Genomic DNA, 27500 nt, shown 5'->3' with positions numbered 1-27500 from the left:
TGTCTCTTTGTAGTTCTTTTCTGTCTCTTTGTTGTTGTTATTTGTCTCTTTGTCGTTATTTTGTGTCTGTTTGTAGTTCTTTTGTATCTCTTTGTTGTTATTTGTCTCTTTGTAGTTATTTTGTGTCTCTTTGTTGTTATTTGTCTCTTTGGAGTTCTTTTGTGTCTCTTTGTAGTTATTTTGTGTCTCTTTGTTGTTCTTATTTGTCTCTTTGTAGTTCTTTTGTGTCTATTTGTTGTTGTTGTTTATCTCTTTGTAGTTCTTTTGTGTCTCTTCGTAGATGATATTTTGTAGAGGAAGGCCGGGGGCCCCTGAGACTTTGGGTCCCTGTGCCCAGTAGGTCTGTTCAGTATCCATCCATGACACATGTACAGACATGTGAACATAAATAGGAACGTATGTACAGGTGTGTAATATTCAGTCCATGAATGTGAGACGGGAGTAAACTGGAGGAAAGCGTCTATTGAGAAACTCTGGACTCTTGACTTTAACCTCAAATTGCTTTAAAGTCCTATTTGTCACACAAGAAGCTCCCATAGCTTATATTTGATCAGACCTTTTATTTATTATGTTGTGTTGGTCACTCTTCTCTTTTTATGTCAAAGCTGATGAATCCTGAGAGGTTTATTACACTCTGCCCTCTGCAGGAGACTTTAGGAAACGCTCCCAGCATGTCATGACTTATGGCTGACGTGCTTCACATCAACTTGAATGTGAACATTCCTGTGCATGTTGTAATCTCTGCTGCCTCAAGTATTCACCTGAGGAGGTTCATTTAAAAGCTGTTTTTCTACTTTGACGGTCTGTCAGGGTTTAAGGTCTCTATGTTCTCAGGGTTCAAGTTCTGCAGCTTGTCCATCAGGCCTCCAGCTACAAACCAGTAAGCCCGGAGCCCGGAGCCAAGAACCCGGAGCCCGGAGCCCGAAGGCTGAAGCCCGGAGCCAAGAACCCGGAGCCCGGAGCCCGGAGCCAAGAACCCGGAGCCCGGAGCCCTAAGGCCGAAGCCCGGAGCCCGGAGGCCGAAGCCCGGAGCCCGGAGCCCGGAGCCAAGAACCCGAAGGCCGAAGCCCGGAGCCCGGAGGCCGAAGCCCGGAGCCAAGAACCCGGAGCCCGGAGCCCTAAGGCCGAAGCCTGGAGCCCGGAGCCCGGAGCCTGGAGCCCGAAGCCCGGAGCCTGGAGCCAAGAACCTGGAGCCCGGAGCCCGGAGCCCGAAGCCCGGAGCCCGGAGCCCGGAGTCAAGAACCCGAAGCCCGGAGCCCAGAGCCCGAAGCCCGGAGCGCAGAGCCCGGAGCGCAGAGCCCGGAGCCAAGAACCCGGAGCCCGAAGGCCGACTCTTACAGGGTTTCTCTTTTTCTATGACAGTGAACTCAACATGTTGTCTGGTTTTATTATTATTTATTACTATTAGAATATGTTCACTTGGTTTTCAGCAGGTGGAAGAAGAAGATCTACTAAAGTAAAAGTACTCATTGTGCAGAATAATATATGTTATATTATTGTACTATAATTATTGATGCATTCATGATCACTTTAATGTTGCAGCTGGTAAATGTGGAGCTCATTTCAATAACTTGAATTACTGCCGGGTAGTTTAATAATTGAATCTATTAGTTTACTTATATTTTATATCAATAATCTAAATCCACAAAGTAACTAAAGCTTTTAAATAAATGTATAGCAGTAAAAGTACAATATTTCCCTCAGAGGAAGGGGAGAAGTATAAAGTAGTATAAAGTACAAGTACTTACAATTGTACTGAAGTACAGCCCTTGGATTAATGCACTTAGTTATATTCATGTTCCACTTCGTTTTGACTCTATATTCACTAAACAATCAATAATTAACGAAAATAACAGTTATATATTTCATAATTCAAATAATGATTGCAGCCTTACAGTACTTCTATGGCAGAATAAAACCACCTTTTTGAGTGTTATTTACTCGACAGACAGAAAAAAATGGATAAAACAACAAATGAGCAAAAAACAATATAAATAAATAAATAAGGTCTTAAAACTATTTCAAGCCTTTGAAGCAGCGGCCCACCAGAACTGGCCTACATGTATATGATATATTTCAAAAAAATTGAAATAATTGAAATAAATAATAATAATAAACTATACAAATTGTCAATATTTGTGTTTTTGAAATATGGAATCACCCAGTAATATGTGTAAAATATGATATCTGCGGTAGATATATGCTTTTCCTGCACGTCCTCGCCGCGGTCTCAGCAGCTCTGGGGCGCTTGAGAAACTGCCCAGAAGAGGCGGGTCTATGAAGCAGTTTAGCCAATTGCTGGTTAAAGATATAAATGAGTGACATACAATTTAGCCAATCAGCGCCCTCAAATAGATTCAGCTTGGGGCAGAATCGATTCTGCCCCAAGCTGCGCCTTCCCTTCCGGACGAGTCTCTACAGGCGAGCGCGAGCGCTATCGTGAGCACTGCTCCTCCAAGGGTACTTCTCAAGTCTCTTATTTGTCATTTCCTCAATTCCGGTTGAACCGGTTGAACCGGAAGTGATCTTCGCTTGAACCGGAAGTTGAAACCGGAACGATGATCCACGCTTGAACCGGAAGTTGAAACCGGAACGATGATCCACGCTTGAACCGGAAGTTGGAAATGACAAATAAGAGAGAAAAAAAAGAGTCTATAACATTCATCGGAGGGCAACCTCACCAGTTGTCACTTGAGAAAACCATCACAGTTATACCCCAAGACCGTTTGAGAGGAGAACTTTGAGGAGAACCTTCAGGCCAAAGAGCTGATATCAGATCAGCCTGACCTCACAACCAGACAGCAGACTAGCGGGAAAGGGAAGCAGTACATGAAGCTTCTCCACTAGCTGAACACCAGACAGGTTTGACTAGCTGGATGACGTCATGCTAATAACTTATTTAGCTTTTTAAAACAACGGGGACAGATCCAGCACGGACAGTTAGGGAGTGAGAGACATGAAGCACCTGCTGAGACATGATATATAGTTATAAATACATCATTATATATATGTGTGTGTGTGTGTTTTATATTATAGTGAATATTATTATATGATATATATATTATTATATGATATATACATTATTGTATGATATATACATTATTATATGATATATATATTATTATATTATTATATGATATATATATTATTATATGATATATATATTATTATATGATATATATATTATTATATTATTATATGATATATATATTATTATATTATACTGAGACTAAAATAAGATGTCCTGACGTGTTTATCAAAGTGTTATTTTCTGCTTTTTTTCATGTTGGAATAAAGGTTAAATATTTAACTGTAAAGTAGTAATACGTGTTTGATATCTTAATGTTTCTGGATTAAATCATTCTGGGATGTTTGCTGAGATTGATTGGATGTGGCTCAGCCCTACAGAGAACATGTTCCACCAGCTCCACTGCCTTCTAGTCTGCTCTTTATTGTTGATATCGTACAATAACTGGGTAACATGACTCAGACTCCAGTTTCCATTTATTGGTTAATTTCAAGTCAATTAAATTAAATTTATTTTTAAGTCCAAAATCACAAATTTGCCTGAGACAATAAACCTGAGCCAGCCCTAACTATAAACCTGAGCCAGCCCTAACTATGAACCTGAACCAGCCCTAACTATGAACCTGAACCAGCCCTAACTATAAACCTGATCCAGCCCTAACTATAAACCTGAACCAGCCCTAACTATAAACCTGAGCCAGCCCTAACTATAAACCTGATCCAGCCCTAACTATAAACCTGAACCAGCCCTAACTATAAACCTGAGCCAGCCCTAACTATAAACCTGAGCCAGCCCCAACTATAAACCTGAGCCAGTCCTAACTATAAACCTGAACCAGCCCTAACTATAAACCTGAACCAGCCCTAACTATAAACCTGAGTCAGCCCTAACTATAAACCTGAACCAGCCCTAACTATAAACCTGAACCAGCCCTAACTATAAACCTGAGTCAGCCCTAACTATAAACCTGAACCAGCCCTAACTATAAACCTGAACCAGCCCCAACTATAAACCTGAACCAGCCCTAACTATAAACCTGAACCAGCCCTAACTATAAACCTGAGTCAGCCCTAACTATAAACCTGAGCCAGCCCTAACTATAAACCTGAACCAGCCCTAACTATAAACCTGAACCAGCCCTAACTATAAACCTGAACCAGCCCTAACTATAAACCTGAACCAGCCCTAACTATAAACCTGAACCAGCCCTAACTATAAACCTGAACCAGCCCTAACTATAAACCTGAGCCAGCCCTAACTATAAACCTGAGCCAGCCCTAACTATAAACCTGAACCAGCCCTAACTATAAACCTGAACCAGCCCTAACTATAAACCTGAACCAGCCCTAACTATAAACCTGAACCAGCCCTAACTATAAACCTGAACCAGCCCTAACTATAAACCTGAGCCAGCCCTAACTATAAACCTGAGTCAGCCCTAACTATAAACCTGAACCAGCCCTAACTATAAACCTGAACCAGCCCTAACTATAAACCTGAACCAGCCCTAACTATAAACCTGAGCCAGCCCTAACTATAAACCTGAGCCAGCCCTAACTATAAACCTGAACCAGCCCTAACTATAAACCTGAGCCAGCCCTAACTATAAACCTGAGCCAGCCCTAACTATAAACCTGAGTCAGCCCTAACTATAAACCTGAGCCAGCCCTAACTATAAACCTGAGCCAGCCCTAACTATAAACCTGAGTCAGCCCTAACTATAAACCTGAGCCAGCCCTAACTATAAATCTGGACCAGCCCTAACTATAAACCTGATCCAGCCCTAACTATAAACCTGAACCAGCCCTAACTATAAACCTGAGCCAGCCCTAACTATAAACCTGAACCAGCCTAACTATAAACCTGAGCCAGCCCTAACTATAAACCTGAACCAGCCCTGACTATAAACCTGAACCAGCCCTAACTATAAACCTGAGCCAGCCCCAACTATAAACCTGAACCAGCCCTAACTATAAACCTGAACCAGCCCTAACTATAAACCTGAACCAGCCCTAACTATAAACCTGAACCAGCCCTGACTATAAACCTGAACCAGCCCTAACTATAAACCTGAACCAGCCCTAACTATAAACCTGAACCAGCCCTAACTATAAACCTGAGCCAGCCCTAACTATAAACCTGAACCAGCCTAACTATAAACCTGAGCCAGCCCTAACTATAAACCTGAACCAGCCCTAACTATAAACCTGAACCAGCCCTGACTATAAACCTGAACCAGCCCTAACTATAAACCTGAGCCAGCCCCAACTATAAACCTGAACCAGCCCTAACTATAAACCTGAACCAGCCCTAACTATAAACCTGAACCAGCCCTGACTATAAACCTGAACCAGCCCTAACTATAATATTTATGTTGTTTTTGAAAACAATATAAAATGTAAAGACAACATATATCGTGTCATTATTACTTTATTTGACCAAATAAAGTGAAAATAAAGGGACTGATGTGTTTATCTCTACACTGCATCGTCCGGTACGGTAGATGGCGGTACGCCCCCTAAAACCATCGACCACACACCACCACTGAACCAAAAAGAAGAAGCCGAGAGAGAGAGAGAGAGAGAGAGAGAGAGAGAGAGAGAGAGAGACACACACAGAGGCTGACGTCCTGCTCAGTGGTTAGTTAGCTGGTCCTTCTCGGCTATGATTGACAGAGTCAGAAGAAGAAGAAGAGCTTCACCCGCTCGGTTGTTGTCACCGTAACAGAAGAACAAACTGCGGCATGGCGAGTGAAGAACGAGCCCCGAGTTCAACAAGAAGAAGACCACCATGTTTCGGATTATTGAGGATGTTATTTATTGCTTTTATTCAAACCACGCGGGCCAATAAACAAGGTTTGTAAACTTAGCATGTAGCGCTAACTTCATTAGCATGTAGCAGGTAGCGCTAACTTCCGTAGGCATATTTCTACGTAAGGCCCTTACGTAGAAATACTTTTTGACACAGCTAACTAACTTAGCTCCGGTAATGTCTGCTAGCTAACGTTTAAACCCAGCTAAACGTAGTTGTTTATCTTAAACATGTATAACGAACTGTCACTACAAACTGGAGCTGGTTTAACAGTTGATCAGTAAAGTGCTAACTAGCTTTCCGTTAGCTCTGTGTGGCCTTTTAACGGTAAACTGTAAACGTTAGCTTCGGTTGTAGCTTGTTGTCATGTTGTGTCCATATAAGGCTAAAGTCAGACTAACACCTTTAATCACAAACAGAGAGTAATTCGGAATAAGAGCCGCTTGTTAGCATCATAGCTAGCTCTAATGCTAGCTTCTGTTATCTATTTATTTATTTATTGGTTTATTAAGGACACATTAACACAAACATAGCTGTAAATGCTCCAAGAGACAGATGTTACGAAGTAAACCTTAAAACAGAATATAAGATTAAATTTACAAAGTTATGCAATATTGACCCATTACAATATTGTGCTTCATTGTTAGACACTAAAAACATCTACTGTGTGATCTTCATGTATTGGAATTAGTTATAATTGCAACACGGTCTCAGGCTTCCTGACATTACTTCCTCTCAATAGAGGAAATGTTTGAATCAGTCAGCTGATATTTGTAAACGTGGCTGAGAGGTGTGATTTATCGGTGGCAGGAGTCGGTGTTGTGTTATTAGTCCAGAGGACCGGAGGGTCCAGCTGTCTGATCTACTGATCATGTGAGGTCACAGGATCCGTCCACCGAGATGAGCTGCAGGGCCAACCTTTACAGAAACGTGTCTGGTGCCTATAAAGTGTTTACATTGGGTCCCATTGCACCTGCAACACAATCTGTGACTTTATCTTAACACTTGAGCAATAAAGGAAGTTATCACTTAGATTCCACTTTATTGGCCAAGTATGTGAACACATAATATGAATCTGTAATCTCTCTCAATGCATCACCTCCACAGACAGACACAGCTGGACAAATACAAGCAAAGCATAGATTCTTATGTACACTGAGTGTATATTGAAATATATATGTATATTATTAATATAAAGCACCAATGACCAACAATGCAGCAGTGTTTGATTTATCTCTTGGTCAGAGTGACGTCCTGCAGGAGGAAACTGTTCTTGTGTCTGTTAGTTTTGGGCCTCGTCGTTCTTCAACTCTGTAAAGCTTAGAAACCAGAGTCCGCGTTAACACGCTCACTGCTAGCTGTCCGTAGCTATCTAAACTACCCGCACCAAGTTAAACTGGTCCGTGTTGGCAGTGATGACGTGATGCGAATGAGAGAAATTATGAAACGTCCTGCTTCCTTTCTGTTTGGCCACGAAACTCTCGGTTGCACTCGGCCATCGGTCCAAAAGGATGGAGCACCGATGAGGATTCTAAGTTTGTTGTTTGTTAGTGATCATTTCAAAGTGATGTAACTTTCACTCTGGTTTAAACCTGATCTCATGGGAAGGAGTATAACTAGCACCACATTTGAAGGACTTTCATGAGAACATACTTCAGGCTTTTTATGTGTCATTTTACGCCACGCAGGTATGTTACACAACATAAATGCGTGAAGCACGTCACTAACGCAGCTCAACAACACTTTGGGGCATGGACACTGGTGTTGAAAGTGCTTTTAAGTTTGACTCTCCCACCACAGGTAGTCTTCCTCACATGTCATCCTAGTATATTCACGCTCCAGTCATCACAGACCTCGCGGTGTAACATGACACGCAGGAAGCATGAATGTTATTTTTTGCACACTAAATGTCGTTTCTGCAGCATTCAGTGAGACCAGGCAGAGCTTTGCTTTACTCACTCTTGTATTCTTCACAAAGACACTGTATGAAAAGCTCTAAAAGGTGAACTTGAAGTTCAGATGCTCACCCATTGTAGAATATCTCTAGTGTAGAGCTGTGTGATGTCAGCAGTGAGATCTAAAAAGGAAAATGAAAGCGTGAGTTGTTGCATCAGGCGATCAGATGTGCTGAGACATGTTTTATAACCAACACAGTGAGCTGTGAACAGGATGTCCGTGTCGGGGGAGAAGCGTAAGAAGTCTGGAGTCAAACTTTAGGCTCCAAGCTGGAAGATTCCTACGGACCAGATCACATAACTTATATACATCACCGATACTAATAACCCATCACTGATGATCCATATTAACAGATCCAGATCTCTTTGTTGGTTGATTACATCAGCTGGTCTACAAGGATCCAGATCTCTAAATGTTATACTGTTACTTTGTTTTAGTCATTTAGTGTGTTTTTTCTTTATAAAACACAGTTCAAATGATTAGGAAATAACAGATTGTGTTTGTATTGATTAAAACAAATGTTGTCATTAGTAGTTTCATGATGTTATTAAATTGAGAAAACCTTCAGAACTTTTCATTTGTCGGGTATTTAACACAAATACCTGGTGATTTAAAATCAGCTATTAGATGAACTATCAGAACAGTCTTTTGTTCTCTATAGTCGATGAAACACGTCCACTCTGAGAGGAGCACAACGGGGACTTTCTCTTTACTAGTAATATAACTTTGTGGATGATGAAGATCTGATGACTCGTGCTTTATAGATTTGGGAGACGGAGTCTTTTGCAGAAATCAAATTTTAGAAATGTCCACTTCTGTAGTTTCACCTTCAAGTGTTAAAACTGTCTCACTTCTAATTAGAAACCAACTGTTCTCCTTCTCAAAGATGATGATGATGATGATGATGATGATGATGATGGTGGTGATGATGATACTGATTCGGTCTTCCTGTTTTTGTTTTTTTACAGCATTCATCCAGTCAGACACAATTCTAGAAGTTTTACATTTTGGTGAGGGGAGCCTTTTACAGGTAAGCACTGTTATGTTTTATTACTTTCTTTATTTCTACACTACAGATACAGAAATATTCACCCAATAACCTCTTAATGTAATGATGTCATGTATAGTTTAATCACTTCTCTTTCTTCTTACAGGCGGAGTCTGACATCGATTTTAGTTTATATCATCAACAAAGGTGAGTTTAACGTCCTAACCTCAGACACACATACTGTATGTTTATGTACATGTCGTCATAGTTAGTGTACTACATGTAGTATTTAGTGCTCCACATACTAGCGCTGTGCTGGGTGTTAAAGCAACAGCGTGAAGGGTTTAGTGACATCTAGTGGAGAGGTTGCATAACAACATAAAAAGTCTCTTTAGAGTCAGTTTGGTTTGTCCGTTGTGGCTTACTGTAGAAACTTGGAACATGGTGGAAACCACAGTGTTTATAAGAAGTGGATGTAGTCGTTTGTGGATGTTTTGAAGCCTCGAGTTCAGCATTTTGTCCGTCGCCATCTTGTTCTTTTGCAACCAGTGAACAGGAAGTGACCATATGTGGACTGAGGAGGAGTGACGTAGAGACGCCGTATACGTCTCTGGTAGAGACCTGTCAATCACTGTGTAGCCCCGCCCTAAAGCATCCCCTGCTTTATGGTCTGTGTGACTCTAAATGGACCATAATGTACTAAATGAACATCATGCTGTATTGAAGAAGACTTGAAACTAGAGATTGAGACCATAAACTCATGTTTACAATGTTTACTGAGGTAATAAATCAAGAGAGAAGTAGAGTCATTTTCTCATAGACTTCTATACAACCAGAGGAGTCGCCCCCTGGTGGACAGTACAGAGAATGCAGCTTTAAGACGTGAAGCTTTGGATTCACTTTAAAGAACCGGAGGTTGCTTCCTGGTTCCAATCCAATGAGTGACTACACAATGACTACGTCCACTTCTTATATACAGTCTGTGGCTCTAACAATCACCTCCAGCCGGTGTTTTGCCAATAACATCATTTCACCTGCTCTACCACACTCACCTGGTTCTCATTCCCTCATCAGCTCCCTTGTCCATATTTACCAGTTCACTTAATATGTTGTCTCCAAGCCTTGTCCCGTAGCTTTCCAGCATTCCTGTAGTTTTTTTATCCTGATCATGTAATTTGGATTTAGCCTCTGCTGAGCTCTTCTCCTACTCCTTCTGGATTTTGATCCTTGTATTTCTCAGTAAAGACTCTTGTACTTACTTCTTTGCCTCCTGAGTCATGCATTTGGGTGCTTTTTGTGAACTGTGACACCTTCAAGGGTCGCAATGGCAACGGGACACAAAAAAAATGTCCGCCACTCCAGCTGTCCTTTCACTCCTATTCTATTTCTAAGGTGCACATATTTAAATTAGAATCTAACCTGTTCTTGATCTGACGAACGTATCTGTGAAGTAGATGATGTCCGTGGTGTAGTCCAAGAAGAGCCAGAGGTTTGTATATGAGTCCTGGAGCTCGTTAAAACAGGATCTACGAGACAAGGACACGTTTATTCAGTGAACAGGCCTCACTGAGTGACGTTCAGGAGCAGGTTAGATGGACGATACCTTGTTACGATCATTATGAGGTTATAAAATACTGGAGCCGCGATGACGGTCAGCCATCGGTAGTACTGGTCTGCAGCCGGATCCATAATCCAGATTTCTTTCCTAAAGACAACTCAATATTACTTTGTGTTAGTTGTTCATACAGTAAGTATCAAACAGACAGATGTGTTTCCTGTGATTACATTTCCCAGTAGTCCAAGTAGACTGTGTCTAATGGTGTACTTACGGGGGCTCCTCTTTCTTTTTATCATCTTTCTTATCATCCTTCTTCTCCTCTTTCTTCTCATGTTTACAATGTTTACTGAGGTAATAAATCAAGAGAGAAGTAGTCATTTTCTCATAGACTTCTATACAACCAGAGGAGTCGCCCCCTGGTGGACACTAGAGAGAATGCAGCTTTAAGACGTGAAGCTTTGACTTCACTCTTCACACCTGGAGGTTGCCGCCTGTTTAGAACACATAACTTTCACTATGTTCATGCGTAGCGTCCTCTACTGCAGCGTTTTAGAACCCAAAAACAGAGACGTTTGAAACCTTTGGGGTCGTGTTTTATTCTGGGCGGGAGGAAACAGACCAACGGTTACTTCCTGTTTGAGTCTTATCAGTCATGACGTATCCTCTCTGATTCGTCACGCCCCTATCACATGATCGCTCGACTACCAGGATCATTACAACATAGTGTTGCTAACCTTGATGTCTTTGCCGTTCGCTGTTGTGCAGTTTAAGTCAGCATTTTATAAGCGAGGAGCTGTTATTTGAGCTCTTTGTGTATGTGAATGGTCATGTGATACTGGTTTTTAATATTTAAAATGTAGCCTTAAAAGAATACTTCACCACATAATGACCGTCTGTATACTACAGTTTACTGCAGCAGGCATCTGTTGTACAGTTTTAGACTGTTGGTCTTGCTTCTTTTGGGCCTCACCGTTGAGCTTTCTGTCGTTCTTTGTAAACTCTGTTCTTAAAGGTGCTTTATTATTGAAGTCATTGTCATGTGAGAGTTTCTAAATGGATGTTTTGTTTCACATAGTTTAGCCGTCGTTCACCGCGGAGGCCTGAGAGAGAACAATAAAGTTTTGAATTTAAAACGTGGTGAGTAGATGGTTGTTTTGGTGGTGAAGTGCTCCAGCGAGTCCACACCGTTTTAAACGGCAGGTGTTTGTGTCGTGGCCTCAGCTTCAGATCAATACTCAGTCTTTACTTTGTGTGTGCGTGTGCGCACTGTGAGCAGCATACTTCAGCCTTTACTGTTGGTACAGTATGTTCTAACCCATAAAGGGTTATCTCCCACAGACATAGCAGGACCACTCCCTCCTCAACTTCCCCTTTCTCCTCATTGTGAGTGTGAGTTAATTATTATTATCTCTCTGTTAGTCCGTGTGAACACAGTAGATTCAGAAGCTTTTAGTCACCATGTTGTTCTTATTTGAGCTTTATTCTGACTCTGGATGTATATGCAGATCTAAGGCCAAAGAGGACTCGGCCCTCCTCCGGTTACAGCCTGACATTCAACACATGAGCTCTGCAAAAGGCCTCACACAAGGTTCACAGCCAGGATCCGTCTGGAGTCCTTCAATCCCTCAAGAATTTAGTCAGTAGTTGTTGTATTAATGGGAGAAGTGAGGCTGCAGATGAGCGATGACCCAGGAGGAGGTCAGGTCCTGTGTGTGGGTCACTGGACCTCAGACGGGCCTTAAGTCTGCTGCTGTACTCTAGAGCCTGGTGGTGAAGAGGTGGAACAGTTCTGTGGTAAATAGAGCGGCCATAGAGCGTCCATAGTGCGGCTAGAGTGCGGCCATAGTGCGGCTCCAGGGTGGTGTTGGAGTGATTACATGTGAGTGCTGAGTTAGTGGAGGACGTTCGGTAGCAGCTCATCAGGACTAATGCAAAACATTTTCACCAGTGTTTCAGTAATTGTGGCCATTTTACCAGTTCTGTTTATTCAGAGGTGGAAGAAGTATTCAGACCCTTTACTGCAGTACAAGTATTCATACACACTGAAAATACTAGTCCTGCTAGACTAGACCGGAAGTAAAAGTATATAAAAGTAGTCCAAAGTATTGATGAATCAGTCAAATGTTTTCCTATTCTATCTGGATTAATATTCCACAGTATAAAGTACAATATGTACCTCTGAGATGTAGTACAGTATAAAGTACAATATGTACCTCTGAGATGTAGTGCAGTATAAAGTACAATAGGTACCTCTGAGATGTAGTACAGTATAAAGTACAATAGGTACCTCTGAGATGTAGTACAGTATAAAGTACAATATGTACCTCTGAGATGTAGTACAGTATAAAGTACAATAGGTACCTCTGAGATGTAGTACAGTATAAAGTACAATATGTACCTCTGAGATGTAGTGCAGTATAAAGTACAATATGTACCTCTGAGATGTAGTACAGTATAAAGTACAATATGTACCTCTGAGATGTAGTACAGTATAAAGTACAATAGGTACCTCTGAGATGTAGTGCAGTATAAAGTACAATATGTACCTCTGAGATGTAGTACAGTATAAAGTACAATATGTACCTCTGAGATGTAGTGCAGTATAAAGTACAATATGTACCTCTGAGATGTAGTACAGTATAAAGTACAATATGTACCTCTGAGATGTAGTGCAGTATAAAGTACAATATGTACCTCTGAGATGTAGTACAGTATAAAGTACAATAGGTACCTCTGAGATGTAGTGCAGTATAAAGTACAATATGTACCTCTGAGATGTAGTACAGTATAAAGTACAATATGTACCTCTGAGATGTAGTACAGTATAAAGTACAATAGGTACCTCTGAGATGTAGTACAGTATAAAGTACAATATGTACCTCTGAGATGTAGTACAGTATAAAGTACAATAGGTACCTCTGAGATGTAGTACAGTATAAAGTACAATAGGTACCTCTGAGATGTAGTGCAGTATAAAGTACAATATGTACCTCTGAGATGTAGTACAGTATAAAGTACAATATGTACCTCTGAGATGTAGTACAGTATAAAGTACAATATGTACCTCTGAGATGTAGTACAGTATAAAGTACAATATGTACCTCTGAGATGTAGTACAGTATAAAGTACAATATGTACCTCTGAGATGTAGTACAGTATAAAGTACAATATGTACCTCTGAGATGTAGTACAGTATAAAGTACAATATGTACCTCTGAGATGTAGTACAGTATAAAGTACAATATGTACCTCTGAGATGTAGTGCAGTATAAAGTACAATATGTACCTCTGAGATGTAGTACAGTATAAAGTACAATAGGTACCTCTGAGATGTAGTGCAGTATAAAGTACAATATGTACCTCTGAGATGTAGTACAGTATAAAGTACAATATGTACCTCTGAGATGTAGTACAGTATAAAGTACAATATGTACCTCTGAGATGTAGTACAGTATAAAGTACAATATGTACCTCTGAGATGTAGTGCAGTATAAAGTACAATATGTACCTCTGAGATGTAGTGCAGTATAAAGTACAATATGTACCTCTGAGATGTAGTACAGTATAAAGTACAATAGGTACCTCTGAGATGTAGTACAGTATAAAGTACAATAGGTACCTCTGAGATGTAGTACAATAGGTACCTCTGAGGTGTAGTGAAGAGGTAGCGAGTACTCTAGTACTAGAATAAAGGTACTTGGTTCCAGTGTGTTTGTATAATAACGTATTGTTTTCACAATGAAACAATAAGCCCCGCCCTCATCCCTGATGATTTACATGGCGTCTCGTGTTACCGTGTAGTGAACACAGAGTTCTCAGGTCTATTGTGAGGATCCTCCTGCAGTCAAACAGGTCCGGTGAGTTATGACCGAGCTCTTCAACACCAGCTGCCTCTGTGACACTCCGACCGTGACAGGAGACGCACTTCAGCTTTCTCCTCCACTTCGTTGTTTATCATTTTAATACATGGATTCTTCCCGGAGAGGCTTTTTAAGAGAGGGGCCCCTGTGGCCGTCTTAATGCGTCTGTTTCTCTGGTTTGTTTGAAGTGCACACAAACATGGATACATGTGTGTGTTCGCTGCTGCTGTCACTTCTTCTTCTGCTTCCTGTCTCTCGCAGCGCGGCGCCGCACCGAGGGAACTGCCGCCCGATACGCTTCGAACCGCCGATGTTGGACTTCCACGAACAGTGAGTTCATTCTGTTTGTCGTTGTTGTTTGAGACACTTGCTGCTTCTGCATGTTGAGCTTATTCGAGTGTTTGAAGGGACATTAACGTCACAGATCATTGAAGAAGCTCTGCTGAGGTGTTAGACCTTCGTTAGGGTTGTGAGGTCACCGCCTTTCATTCTGCCAACTTGACGCATCACCGAGGAATCTTTAGAACTTCACCCGACTTCACCTGCAGAGGACTTATTAGACCACATTCCTGTGACTGTGGGTGCAGCACACCTGACCCAGCTTCACCTGGGCGTTGTGGGCGGAGCCAAGGGGGGCTTATTGTTATCATACTTATTATTATTATTATTATTATTGTTGTTGTTATTATTGTGGTTCTTATCCTAAATGTGTCTCGCAGCATAAGTGTTTTATGAATATCATGCTTCTATTGTGGGACACAAGTTTAGTTTTATTTAGTTTATTTTACTTTAGTTAATTTTGCACAATTTAAACAATACAATAAAAATAAACGAACATAACAGATAAATAATATCTCAGAGCAGGAGCCTCCACCTGTATAATGTTGTAATGTACAATATTACAGAGAACATAAGATGAATATACATAAGATATGACTACGTGAAATACACAACTTGGAGTTTCTTTCCCGCTGTTCTTTGTTGACTTCCTGTTTAGAGTGGACGCTCTTTTCCCTCAGTACACACTCGCAGGCCGTCGGTGCGTTGCTATGGCTACAGGCATCGGGGTCTTAAAGGTTAAAGGTGAAGTCTGAGAGTCCGTTAATGTTTGAACTCAACACACGATGTAAAAACATGACGTTCAGTCTGAGGAGAATTATTCTTTTCTTAACTAATTGTCTTTTTTTCTCACAACATAATCACAAAGAGCCGAACAGATACCCATCAACAGAGAACGCAATCTCAGACTTCACCTTTGACCCCTGAACGTTTTGAGTGAATGAAGGTAAATCTGTGAACGACGTAAAGATCTGGACCGAGTGCTCGTAATCCCAGACTCACAAGTCTCTACGTGTTATAAATAATAATCTATTCACATGTTTCAGCTCCTCCTCTCCTCTCTCCTCCTCTCCTCTCTCCTCTCCTCTCCTCTCCTCTCCTCCTCTCCTCTCCTCCTCTCCTCTCTCCTCTCCTCTCCTCTCCTCTCCTCTCCTCTCCTCCTCTCCTCTCCTCTCTCCTCTCCTCCTCTCCTCTCTCATCTCCTCTCTCCTCCTCTCCTCTCCTCTCTCCTCCCCTCCTCTCCTCTCTCCTCCTCCTCTCCTCTCTCCTCTCCTCTCCTCTCTCCTCCTCTCCTCTCCTCTCTCCTCCTCTCCTCCTCTCATCTCCTTCTCTCCTCCTCTCCTCTCTCTCTCCTCTCTCCTCTCTGTGTTCACTTCCTGTAGTTCAGTCAGTGTCTCCTCCTTGTTGTCACATGACTGTTGGTCTCAGATGAATCAATCATGACGTCATAGTTTCTCTGAGGAACTCACAATTTAATGTTTTTACACAATCATGTTAAAGTGAACTCTTTATTAGAGGAGACATTTATAATGAGAACACGAAGAATAAAATGTTTTAGATGAAATATGATTTTAAGCTTCGTTTTGGTTTCTTTTTCTGATGGAAGCGTTGGTCACACGATGTGTTCGAGGACCGTCGGAAATATGAAAATCTGACGATACTGCTCATTTTACAGCATCTGGTTGTGATGAACGGTGAAGTTTTGGCGATTGTTTAAAGAAAACCTGCGTTTCCCTTCAGAGGGTGACGTGATTTATTCAAATGGATCCATCAGTGATCATTCAGTGGCTTTTATTCTCAAACCAAAGTTACTTAGTTTTTGCATTATTTTTGCATTTATGAGCAGCGAGTCTCCTAAAAAAACCTCCAAAGTTTGAAGTCGTTAGGAGTTTATTTTCATACCACATTGAAATGAACCTCCAGCTGCCTGAAGGGAGGAGCTCTCTGGATGATCAGGAGAGCGCAGCGTGTCGATACGACGGTCGTAACGTGTGCGTTGCTTCTTCATACGTGAATGCGTCATTAATCACCAGGGAGGTGATGTGTGTAACACATCTTTATTATTTATTTTTATGTCATTCATCTTCTGTTTACATCCAAATCATTTTCCACCTTTTGTGTTTTCATGTGACGTTAATGTTTTCTGTTCACATGTTAGTGTCTACAGACCAACAGAGTAACACCAAACATCTCCTCCAGTGTTCTGTGTCTGTGGTTAGTTCACATGTCTGTAGAAACCGCAGGACACTCAAGCGTCTGTTATCTAAACTGCTAAAGTGGTTAAACTGAAGGATTCTGTGTTTAAAGTGTTTTAGTCTGAGCTCAGAACGCAGAATATCCAGATAGACTGAGCACAAACAAAAGACTCTGTTTAAATAACGAGTCATTAAACTGCTTCAGACTCTGTTTAAATAACGAGTCATTAAACTGCTTCAGACTCTGTTTAAATAACGAGTCATTAAACTGCTTCAGACTCTGTTTAAATAACGAGTCGTTAAACTGCTTCAGACTCTGTTTAAATAACGAGTCGTTAAACTGCTTCAGACTCTGTTTAAATAACGAGTCGTTAAACTGCTCCAGACTCTGTTTAAATAACGAGTCGTTAAACTGCTCCAGACTCTGTTTAAATAACGAGTCGTTAAACTGCTCCAGACTCTGTTTAAATAACGAGTCGTTAAACTGCTCCAGACTCTGTTTAAATAACGAGTCGTTAAACTGCTCCAGACTCTGTTTAAATAACGAGTCGTTAAACTGCTCCAGACTCTGTTTAAATGACGAGTCGTTAAACTGCTCCAGACTCTGTTTAAATGACGAGTCGTTAAACTGCTCCAGACTCTGTTTAAATGACGAGTCGTTAAACTGCTCCAGACTCTGTTTAAATGACGAGTCGTTAAACTGCTCCAGACTCTGTTTAAATGACGAGTCGTTAAACTGCTCCAGACTCTGTTTAAATAACGAGTCGTTAAACTGCTCCAGACTCTGTTTAAATAACGAGTCGTTAAACTGCTCCAGACTCTGTTTAAATAACGAGTCGTTAAACTGCTCCAGACTCTGTTTAAATAACGAGTCGTTAAACTGCTCCAGACTCTGTTTAAATAACGAGTCGTTAAACTGCTCCAGACTCTGTTTAAATAACGAGTCGTTAAACTGCTCCAGACTCTGTTTAAATAACGAGTCGTTAAACTGCTCCAGACTCTGTTTAAATAACGAGTCGTTAAACTGCTCCAGACTCTGTTTAAATAACGAGTCGTTAAACTGCTCCAGACTCTGTTTAAATAACGAGTCGTTAAACTGCTCCAGACTCTGTTTAAATAACGAGTCGTTAAACTGCTCCAGACTCTGTTTAAATAACGAGTCGTTAAACTGCTCCAGACTCTGTTTAAATAACGAGTCGTTAAACTGCTCCAGACTCTGTTTAAATAACGAGTCGTTAAACTGCTCCAGACTCTGTTTAAATAACGAGTCGTTAAACTGCTCCAGACTCTGTTTAAATAACGAGTCGTTAAACTGCTCCAGACTCTGTTTAAATAACGAGTCGTTAAACTGCTCCAGACTCTGTTTAAATAACGAGTCGTTTCACTGCTCCAGACTCTGTTTAAATAACGAGTCGTTTCACTGCTCCAGACTCTGTTTAAATAACGAGTCGTTTCACTGCTCCAGACTCTGTTTAAATAACGAGTCGTTTCACTGCTCCAGACTCTGTTTAAATAACGAGTCGTTTCACTGCTCCAGACTCTGTTTAAATAACGAGTCGTTTCACTGCTCCAGACTCTGTTTAAATAACGAGTCGTTTCACTGCTCCAGACTCTGTTTAAATAACGAGTCGTTTCACTGCTCCAGACTCTGTTTAAATAACGAGTCGTTTCACTGCTCCAGACTCTGTTTAAATAACGAGTCGTTTCACTGCTCCAGACTCTGTTTAAATAACGAGTCGTTTCACTGCTCCAGACTCTGTTTAAATAACGAGTCGTTTCACTGCTCCAGACTCTGTTTAAATAACGAGTCGTTAAACTGCTCCAGACTCTGTTTAAATAACGAGTCGTTAAACTGCTTCAGACTCTGTTTAAATAACGAGTCGTTAAACTGCTCCAGACTCTGTTTAAATAACGAGTCGTTTCACTGCTCCAGACTCTAAATAACGAGTCGTTAAACTGCTCCAGACTTCATGTTTTAATGGTTTTAAGTGTTTCAGGAAGAAGCCAAGCAGCTAAAGAGACGTCTTTTTTTTTTTTTACATCTAATTTATACTGTTATTCCACGTGTTCTCCTACGTTCACTCTTTGTTTTCTGTAGACTTGTTGTTGTTGTTGTTGTTGTTGTTGTTGTCGTCGTCTTTGTCTCACAGAAGCTCCTCCTCTTTCTCCACAGACCCGTTGGAATGCCCAAAATGGAGAAAGTTTATTTACATAATCCTAGCTCAGAAGAAATTAGTTTGATATCAATATCAGCAACAACGGCACATTTCCACGCCTCCTTTTTCCAGAACAGGGTAAGTACTCGTCTCTGTTCATGTTTATCTTGTTCTATCTGAAGGAGGATTATTCTATAAGTGAGATCAGTGTGATCACGTTCTTATAGTCAACAGGAGATTAATGAGGATGCATGTGCTTCCTTTAGTCGTTGCTTCAGACTCCGGTAGCCTCGGTGGTCGAGCTCTTCCTAAACCAGCAGCACACATGTGACCACACCGGCTCTAATGTACACAATCAACACTCTCTCTTCATCTTCAGTTGGAATCACAACCATTGGTTGTGATGATGCATGTCCCTAAAATCTTACAGATAAAGGGTCATGCACGTAAATGAACCATAGTTCTCCAGAGCTCTGCAGCTGGACTGAGGACAACAACCCATGTGCTCGTGTTCCTCTGAGGTTATGTAACTTACTGAGCGATCACGTGAGCGTCTCAATGACTCTCTGATGAAAACACCGTTTACACGTCTGAAGAAGAACAATTCATCTCTACGTGTTTAGAAACAGGAAGTCTTAAAATCTACATGTGAGTAAATACTTATCAGCTAAATCAAATAGTTTATATTCAGCCTTAGTCTCGTTATAACACATTTAATACTGGACTTGTTTCTCTACAGGGTTCGTATGAAGGTGATGAAGTAGTTCATGAACATGAGATCGTTATAATCTCTAGAGTGGAGGTCAGTTTATGGAGTTTAGTCGGTTACAGTTCGTTGTCTTCTTGATTCTTCACACTTCGTTCTGTTTGTTCGTCCTCTGGAGTTTCACAGAGTATGAACTCCTTCGCTCAGAGACTCGAGTATAACCGGAGCTTTAGCCTCCACACTAGAGTTTAAAGTCCTCTTACTCGTGTAAAGAGCTCTAAATAACCGACTGTTGTTCCTCCACCAGCACTCAGATCCTCTACTGCTGGTTTCTGGTTCCTAAGAAGAGAATGAAAGGTTTAGATTTGTTTCAGTTATGCTCCTAAACTGTGGAAGAGTCGACTCAAAGACGTTAGAGAGGAAGCTTCTGTTTCAAAGCAGCTCTTAGAACATCTTTCTTTCTTTTTATAGAGTCAAATGACCTCTTATGTCTTTACACACTTGAATGTCTTTAAACACTTTAATGTTTAAACACTTTTCTTCCGTTCCTAATTCATGAAATTCTTTAAATGACACTTTAAGTGCACACCGCATGTGTTCTTCCTAACTATTTTATTTTATTTTATTTTATTTTATTTTATTTGTGAGCTACGTAGTCTGTATTAAATTCACAGAATATATTTTTCCTAAACAATTCTGAATGTAGAAATATGGAAAAGAATATTTTTAGGAACGAGTTACTTCTCAACAACCCACGTCGTACTTCTTTGTGACGTTGTGTAAAAGATATTCAGCTTCTTAATGTGACACACGTGCAAACAGGACGTCTAAACAGCTGGAAGAGACCTTCAGGGTCTCTGTGAGCGTCCTCATGTGAGCTCGTGTCCACCAGTACCATGACGTCCATCCTTCTCTCTGCACCTTCTAGTGATAGAGGAGGTCCTCTGTAGCCCCGCCCACTCTCTAGCGCTCCAATCACGTAGGAGTTGATTTGAATCCCCCTCTCTGTACACCGCTCACAGGCTTCTGTTTCCTTCGAGGAAGAAGTCTCAGTACAGACGTTTAAAGACGCTCTGACTTCTGTTTCACTGGGATTTATCTGTTGAAGAGGAAACGACATCGCTCACGGGCGACCAAACGAAGCGCTGCGTTACCTCGAGTCAGAGGGTTTGATAACTGTGCCTTTTACTTTACATTTGTCTCTTTCTTCTAAAACAAACTTCTGCAGCTCGTGCTCATCCATTAGTGATGATGTAATTACATGACCCCACAACATATATAAACGTATATATAAAGACATTAAAATGCAGAATAGTCCCGCAATATATCTTTAAGAGTCACGGTAACAGAGTGAGCGTTCATCAGCTCAAATAAAGCAAATAAATCCGGTCTAGTTTTCTGCACATGAAGACTTCCCCTTCAGGACAGACGGGTTCTGTGGCTTTCAGCAGCGCTGCTGCATCTCCTAGTTCTAGTGTCGTTATTGTATAAGTTGTGACATCGAGAGGAGGGTTGTTGTTTCTAACAGCGTGTGCTGGAGGTGCTTCAGTGGGTTAGTCTTCAGAGTTCAGTGTGAGAGGAAGCAGCACGAGGCCTCTGTTGTGTTACTGACTTCTTTCGTTCAGCTCAAATGTAGAGCTGTATCTGATTCCATAACGCCACCAGACTTCTCTGAGTTATTGGAAGCTTTAAGAACGTCTCAAACTCTTCTTGTAGAATCATAAAGACCTGATGAGAAAACAATTATCCTAACACGCGTTTATTAAATCTTCCCGTTAAAGAGAACAATCCCAGAGATCTCTGCTGTGGTCACATGATCCCATCAACGCACCATCAGCTGTGTACTAATACTTTAAGTATACTCTGCATTGTGTATTTACATTAGATGAGACTCTGGAGAACAAAAGTAGAATTGAATAACTTAAAGACGAAGCAGAGTGTTTGTCTTCTTCCTCCATAAAGTATTTTAACTCTTCTGCATGTTTTTAAGATTCAAAATGAACAATCTGTACTTTTAGTTCCAGTTCATTTAGTGCGAGAGAGTCACAGAGCTCTCTGTAGCAGAGATGCAAATACAAGCTTATGTATCGTCTCAATCAATGAAACTTTATTCAATTAGACGATACAACAGAAGTTCAGACATCATTTCTATATGTTTTACAAGATTATCTCCAGAGGGAACCAGACCCGGCTCTGGTGTTGAGCCTCTCTGTGACAGTATGTAGAGTTTCCTGTCTGACCAACACTCTGGATCAGTAAGCAATGAACCGGTTCGAGGGTTTAGTGTCTGCTGAGCAGTCAACGTCGGTGTTTACGAGACATTCTCAACATTCTGTTCTGTTCCAGTCACGATGTTGGAGTCTTCATGAGTCAACGAGACGTTGTGCTTCTTTAGATGCTCACACCTTCTACAAGCGTATTTCACTGAAGGTCCTTTTAGTCTCATCTCTAGACTTTAAATCTGAGCCAGTATATCACCTTGTTGTCGTCATTGTTGACTTTAAATGAAAGGAAAACCACGAGAAGTGCTTCATGTTCATCAGTTACTCTTCTCTAAGTCTCCTCAGTGAACAAAGAGTCACAGCCAGAGAAGTGGTGAAGACTTGAAGTAAACAGAAGCTCCCTTAAACAACAGTAAACCTATAAAGTATCCCTCAGAAGAATAGGTCCTTCTGAGGGTGAACTCTTCCTTTAACTTCCTCTTGATGCTGTATTGTAATAGAATATGTTGTGTGGCCTCTTAAAGAGAGATCTTTGGCTGTTTGTATTATTTTTAATCTGGTGATTCTTTGTCTACATTTGACGTTGAGATCGTCTCAGCTGCTGTTCAGTGACTCGTCTCAGTCGAGACATATTTAGTGTTTTTATTTAAACTGAGGATGTAGAGGATGAAACTGTGATGTGTTGAGTGTTCACATCCCTCAGCTGTTTGGGGATCAGATCATGTTTTAAAGTGTCGTACTGGACATCATGTGTGTATATTAGTGCTGGGCAACGATCAAAATATTTAATCGCAATTAATCTCATTGTTATGGCAAAGTTCAATAATGAATTATAAAGTAGTGTATTGTGCACTTTTATTTTAAAGTGCTGCTCTATGAACTAAAGGTGAATAACATTGTGTGTAAACACTTTAAACACATCAGGTTGTTGTTAGCAGCAGTGTTCTCTTCACACAGCAGCAGTTCTATCTCTTCACTATCTGTGCTCAGTGTGTGACTGTGTGTGAAACGTTCCACTGCTGTGCAACAGGAACATGTTTCACACCTTTCATCTACATGTGTGTGTTGTGTCTTCATGACAGTCAGAGCATGTGATGCAGCTCTACTCTTCATCACTATGATGCTGTAACTCAGAGGTGATGAAGGTGACCCAGCTCTACTCTTCATCACTATGATGCTGTAACTCAGAGGTGATGAAGGTGACCCAGCTCTACTCTTCATCAATATGATGCTGTAACTCAGAGGTGATGATGGTGACCCAGCTCTACTCTTCATCACTATGATGCTGTAACTCAGAGGTGATGAAGGTGACCCAGCTCTACTCTTCATCACTATGATGCTGTAACTCAGAGGTGATGATGGTGACCCAGCTCTACTCTTCATCACTATGATGCTGTAACTCAGAGGTGATGATGGTGACCCAGCTCTACTCTTCATCACTATGATGCTGTAACTCAGAGGTGATGATGGTGACCCAGCTCTACTCTTCATCACTATGATGCTGTAACTCAGAGGTGATGATGGTGACCCAGCTCTACTCTTCATCACTATGATGCTGTAACTCAGAGGTGATGAAGGTGACCCAGCTCTACTCTTCATCACTATGATGCTGTAACTCAGAGGTGATGATGGTGACCCAGCTCTACTCTTCATCACTATGATGCTGTAACTCAGAGGTGATGAAGGTGACCCAGCTCTACTCTTCATCACTATGATGCTGTAACTCAGAGGTGATGAAGGTGACCCAGCTCTACTCTTCATCACTATGATGCTGTAACTCAGAGGTGATGATGGTGACCCAGCTCTACTCTTCATCACTATGATGCTGTAACTCAGAGGTGATGAAGGTGACCCAGCTCTACTCTTCATCACTATGATGCTGTAACTCAGAGGTGATGATGGTGACCCAGCTCTACTCTTCATCACTATGATGCTGTAACTCAGAGGTGATGAAGGTGACCCAGCTCTACTCTTCATCACTATGATGCTGTAACTCAGAGGTGATGAAGGTGACCCAGCTCTACTCTTCATCACTATGATGCTGTAACTCAGAGGTGATGAAGGTGACCCAGCTCTACTCTTCATCACTATGATGCTGTAACTCAGAGGTGATGAAGGTGACCCAGCTCTACTCTTCATCACTATGATGCTGTAACTCAGAGGTGATGATGGTGACCCAGCTCTACTCTTCATCACTATGATGCTGTAACTCAGAGGTGATGAAGGTGACCCAGCTCTACTCTTCATCACTATGATGCTGTAACTCAGAGGTGATGATGGTGACCCAGCTCTACTCTTCATCACTATGATGCTGTAACTCAGAGGTGATGAAGGTGACCCAGCTCTACTCTTCATCACTATGATGCTGTAACTCAGAGGTGATGAAGGTGACCCAGCTCTACTCTTCATCACTATGATGCTGTAACTCAGAGGTGATGATGGTGACCCAGCTCTACTCTTCATCACTATGATGCTGTAACTCAGAGGTGATGAAGGTGACCCAGCTCTACTCTTCATCACTATGATGCTGTAACTCAGAGGTGATGAAGGTGACCCAGCTCTACTCTTCATCACTATGATGCTGTAACTCAGAGGTGATGAAGGTGACCCAGCTCTACTCTTCATCACTATGATGCTGTAACTCAGAGGTGATGAAGGTGACCCAGCTCTACTCTTCATCACTATGATGCTGTAACTCAGAGGTGATGAAGGTGACCCAGCTCTACTCTTCATCACTATGATGCTGTAACTCAGAGGTGATGAAGGTGACCCAGCTCTACTCTTCATCACTATGATGCTGTAACTCAGAGGTGATGAAGGTGACCCAGCTCTACTCTTCATCACTATGATGCTGTAACTCAGAGGTGATGAAGGTGACCCAGCTCTACTCTTCATCACTATGATGCTGTAACTCAGAGGTGATGAAGGTGACCCAGCTCTACTCTTCATCACTATGATGCTGTAACTCAGAGGTGATGATGGTGACCCAGCTCTACTCTTCATCACTATGATGCTGTAACTCAGAGGTGATGATGGTGACCCAGCTCTACTCTTCATCACTATGATGCTGTAACTCAGAGGTGATGAAGGTGACCCAGCTCTACTCTTCATCACTATGATGCTGTAACTCAGAGGTGATGAAGGTGACCCAGCTCTACTCTTCATCACTATGATGCTGTAACTCAGAGGTGATGATGGTGACCCAGCTCTACTCTTCATCACTATGATGCTGTAACTCAGAGGTGATGAAGGTGACCCAGCTCTACTCTTCATCACTATGATGCTGTAACTCAGAGGTGATGAAGGTGACCCAGCTCTACTCTTCATCACTATGATGCTGTAACTCAGAGGTGATGATGGTGACCCAGCTCTACTCTTCATCACTATGATGCTGTAACTCAGAGGTGATGAAGGTGACCCAGCGATCAAAGAATAAAGACACTTTACGCACAATTTAGGTGTATTTTCCCTTTAACTCACGAGATGCAGGCAGCATGTTTTATACTTAATGTGAATATAATTCATACTTTGTTGGCATCTTATTCTGAAAACCGGATGTTCGTCTGAAGAAACCGGATGTTGTTTCACGTTAATCTTTCTGCTAACAAAGTCCTTCGCTCGCTCCCGATCTGTGCCGTTTAAATGCGTTTACGGTGAATGTCAGCATATAGGTGCACTAACATGTGAGTGTCTGCTGACTTTACCGCAGCGATGTCCAGTAGTCTCCATTCCTCCACCGCTGCCAGTGAGCAACGGACTTTCAAAATTAAAAAATGCGTTAACTCGCTATAAAATAATTGTCGGCGTTAATTAATGAATGCGTTAACGCGATAATAACGCGTTAACTTGCCCAGCACTAATATATATCTATATATATATATAGATATATATATATATATATATATATATCATATATATATCATATATTCATGTGTTCTCTCTACAGATAATTCCACCAGGAGGAAACACATCTTTCGATGTCGTGTTTCTGGCTCGAGTAGTTGGGAACGTAGAAAACACTTTATTTATTAACACGTCACATCACGGAGTGTTTACGTACCAGGTATGGACCAAAGACAGTACGTCCACTTGTGATGGTTTCTAATAGAAAGCGAGACTCATCTTTCTGTCCTGGTCTCTGTTCTGGAGGTTTTTGGGGTCGGCATCCCGAACCCCTTCAGGCTGAGGCCCTTCATCGGGGCCCGAGTCCCAGTCAACAGCAGCTTCTCTCCTCTCATAAACATCCACAACCCCTTCAGTGAACCGCTGCAGGTACAGTTGTCTGTCTGTCTGTCTCTCTGTCTGTCTCTCTGTCTGTCTGTCTGTCTGTCTGTCTCTCTGTCTGTCTGTCTGTCTCTCTGTCTCTCTGTCTGTCTGACTGACTCATAGTATGACCAATCCGAGCGCTTGTATGCTGCAAAGGGGCGGAACTTACCAAAAATACCCAGTGGGAATTGATCGCCATTTTATTTAGTTCCGGTCAAATGACCAAAGGAAACAGTTTTATTTCTGTGTGTATTTATATTTATATATTACTTGTGGTTGCAGTGAATTACACTAAAAAACTTTTTTATAGGAGTTTCTGTCAATCAGCTACAAACGAGCCTTTAACGAGTATAAATAATGTATTTTAATAAGTTCCATAAAATAAAGTTTCATTTTGAACAGAGCATTTCTGCAGATGAACATCCACACCTGAGAACTTCTGATCCACTAAAGTCAGACACGATACCAGATTAATAAACCAGGTTTAGTTATTTTCATTATCTTGACTGTGAGGAGATCAAACGCTTTAGACTGGAGCAGCTGATGGATGTGATGTGATGGATGTGATGTGATATATGTGTTGTGCTCATGTTCCACGTCTGACTCCAGGTGGTGGAGATGTACTCCAGCGGTGGAGATCTGCATCTAGAGCTTCCTACAGGTCAACAAGGAGGAACTGGAAAACTATGGGTCAGTTTCACGTCTCACTGTGTTTGTGTCGAGTCTTATTTTTTAATTTAGAAGACGTTCACTCTGTGATTAACGTAAAGAGCCTCCATGATGTTCGTCCTCTTCATGTTGCTCCCGTCTCAGTGTTTACGTCTCTTTTTATTTCTCACTTCAGCGGTTTGGTCTTTTTTTGCTAAATATCTTGAACAAACGGTTACATTTTAAGAAATGTAACCGTAAGCAGCAAAAGCTTGTGACGTCTTCTGGTAAAGTTAAAATCTACCACGTCTCTGCTGACGGCTAACCAAACATATCTTCAAGATTAAAACTACATTTGTTCATTCTGAGGTTACAAAAGCTGAATCCAACCAGCAAAACTGGACGAAACGTCCTCAGTTAATCTAAAACACTCTGAAACAATGAGAGTAACGTGTGTGACGGCGTAAAGAGTAAACTATTGAGACTCGTGAAGGAGCTGCATACTAAGAACGCTAAAAGCAGAATAATATCAATTCATCAGAAAATGATCCTTTCAGAATACCACATGCACGCTACACTCTTCTACAGCCACAGCCTCGTCTTAACACACTCTGCATTTGTTTGTTTGTCATATTTTATTGTCAATTTTCACATGTTTTACTTAAATTCTTGCTCTGTGCTTATAGTCTCTCACTAATCACTGATTCTGGAGTATTCTGAATCAAAGTATCGTCACATATCGGTAATAACGGAGGAATGTTAGCGTT

General features: G+C 41.4%; 1 protein-coding gene and 1 long non-coding RNA gene across 2 annotated transcripts in view; both read left to right on the top strand.

Moving 5' to 3' along the window:
- Positions 1-5595: 5595 nt before the first annotated feature.
- The window catches only part of tmem131 (transmembrane protein 131), a gene marked incomplete at its 3' end in the record, with an annotated part of 46217 nt that continues 24312 nt past the window's right edge, over positions 5596-27500 (top strand). The window contains exons 1-8 of the mRNA XM_076081489.1: positions 5596-5883; positions 8764-8825; positions 8950-8990; positions 14463-14531; positions 18909-19029; positions 25766-25882; positions 25969-26091; positions 26695-26775. Coding sequence (XP_075937604.1) covers positions 5772-5883; positions 8764-8825; positions 8950-8990; positions 14463-14531; positions 18909-19029; positions 25766-25882; positions 25969-26091; positions 26695-26775 — 726 coding nt within the window. The remainder of the gene's footprint in view (positions 5884-8763; positions 8826-8949; positions 8991-14462; positions 14532-18908; positions 19030-25765; positions 25883-25968; positions 26092-26694; positions 26776-27500) is intronic.
- On the top strand, positions 19038-22878 carry LOC142938276 (uncharacterized). The gene is made up of 2 exons (XR_012949549.1): positions 19038-19539; positions 19631-22878. It is a non-coding gene; the product is annotated as an uncharacterized LOC142938276 (long non-coding RNA).

Source organism: Anarhichas minor, unplaced genomic scaffold (assembly GCF_050575085.1).
Source record: "Anarhichas minor isolate MPS153535 unplaced genomic scaffold, ASM5057508v1 ptg000081l, whole genome shotgun sequence".
NCBI classification, from domain to species: Eukaryota; Metazoa; Chordata; class Actinopteri; order Perciformes; family Anarhichadidae; genus Anarhichas; species Anarhichas minor.
This window is presented reverse-complemented; position numbering and strand designations above follow the sequence as displayed.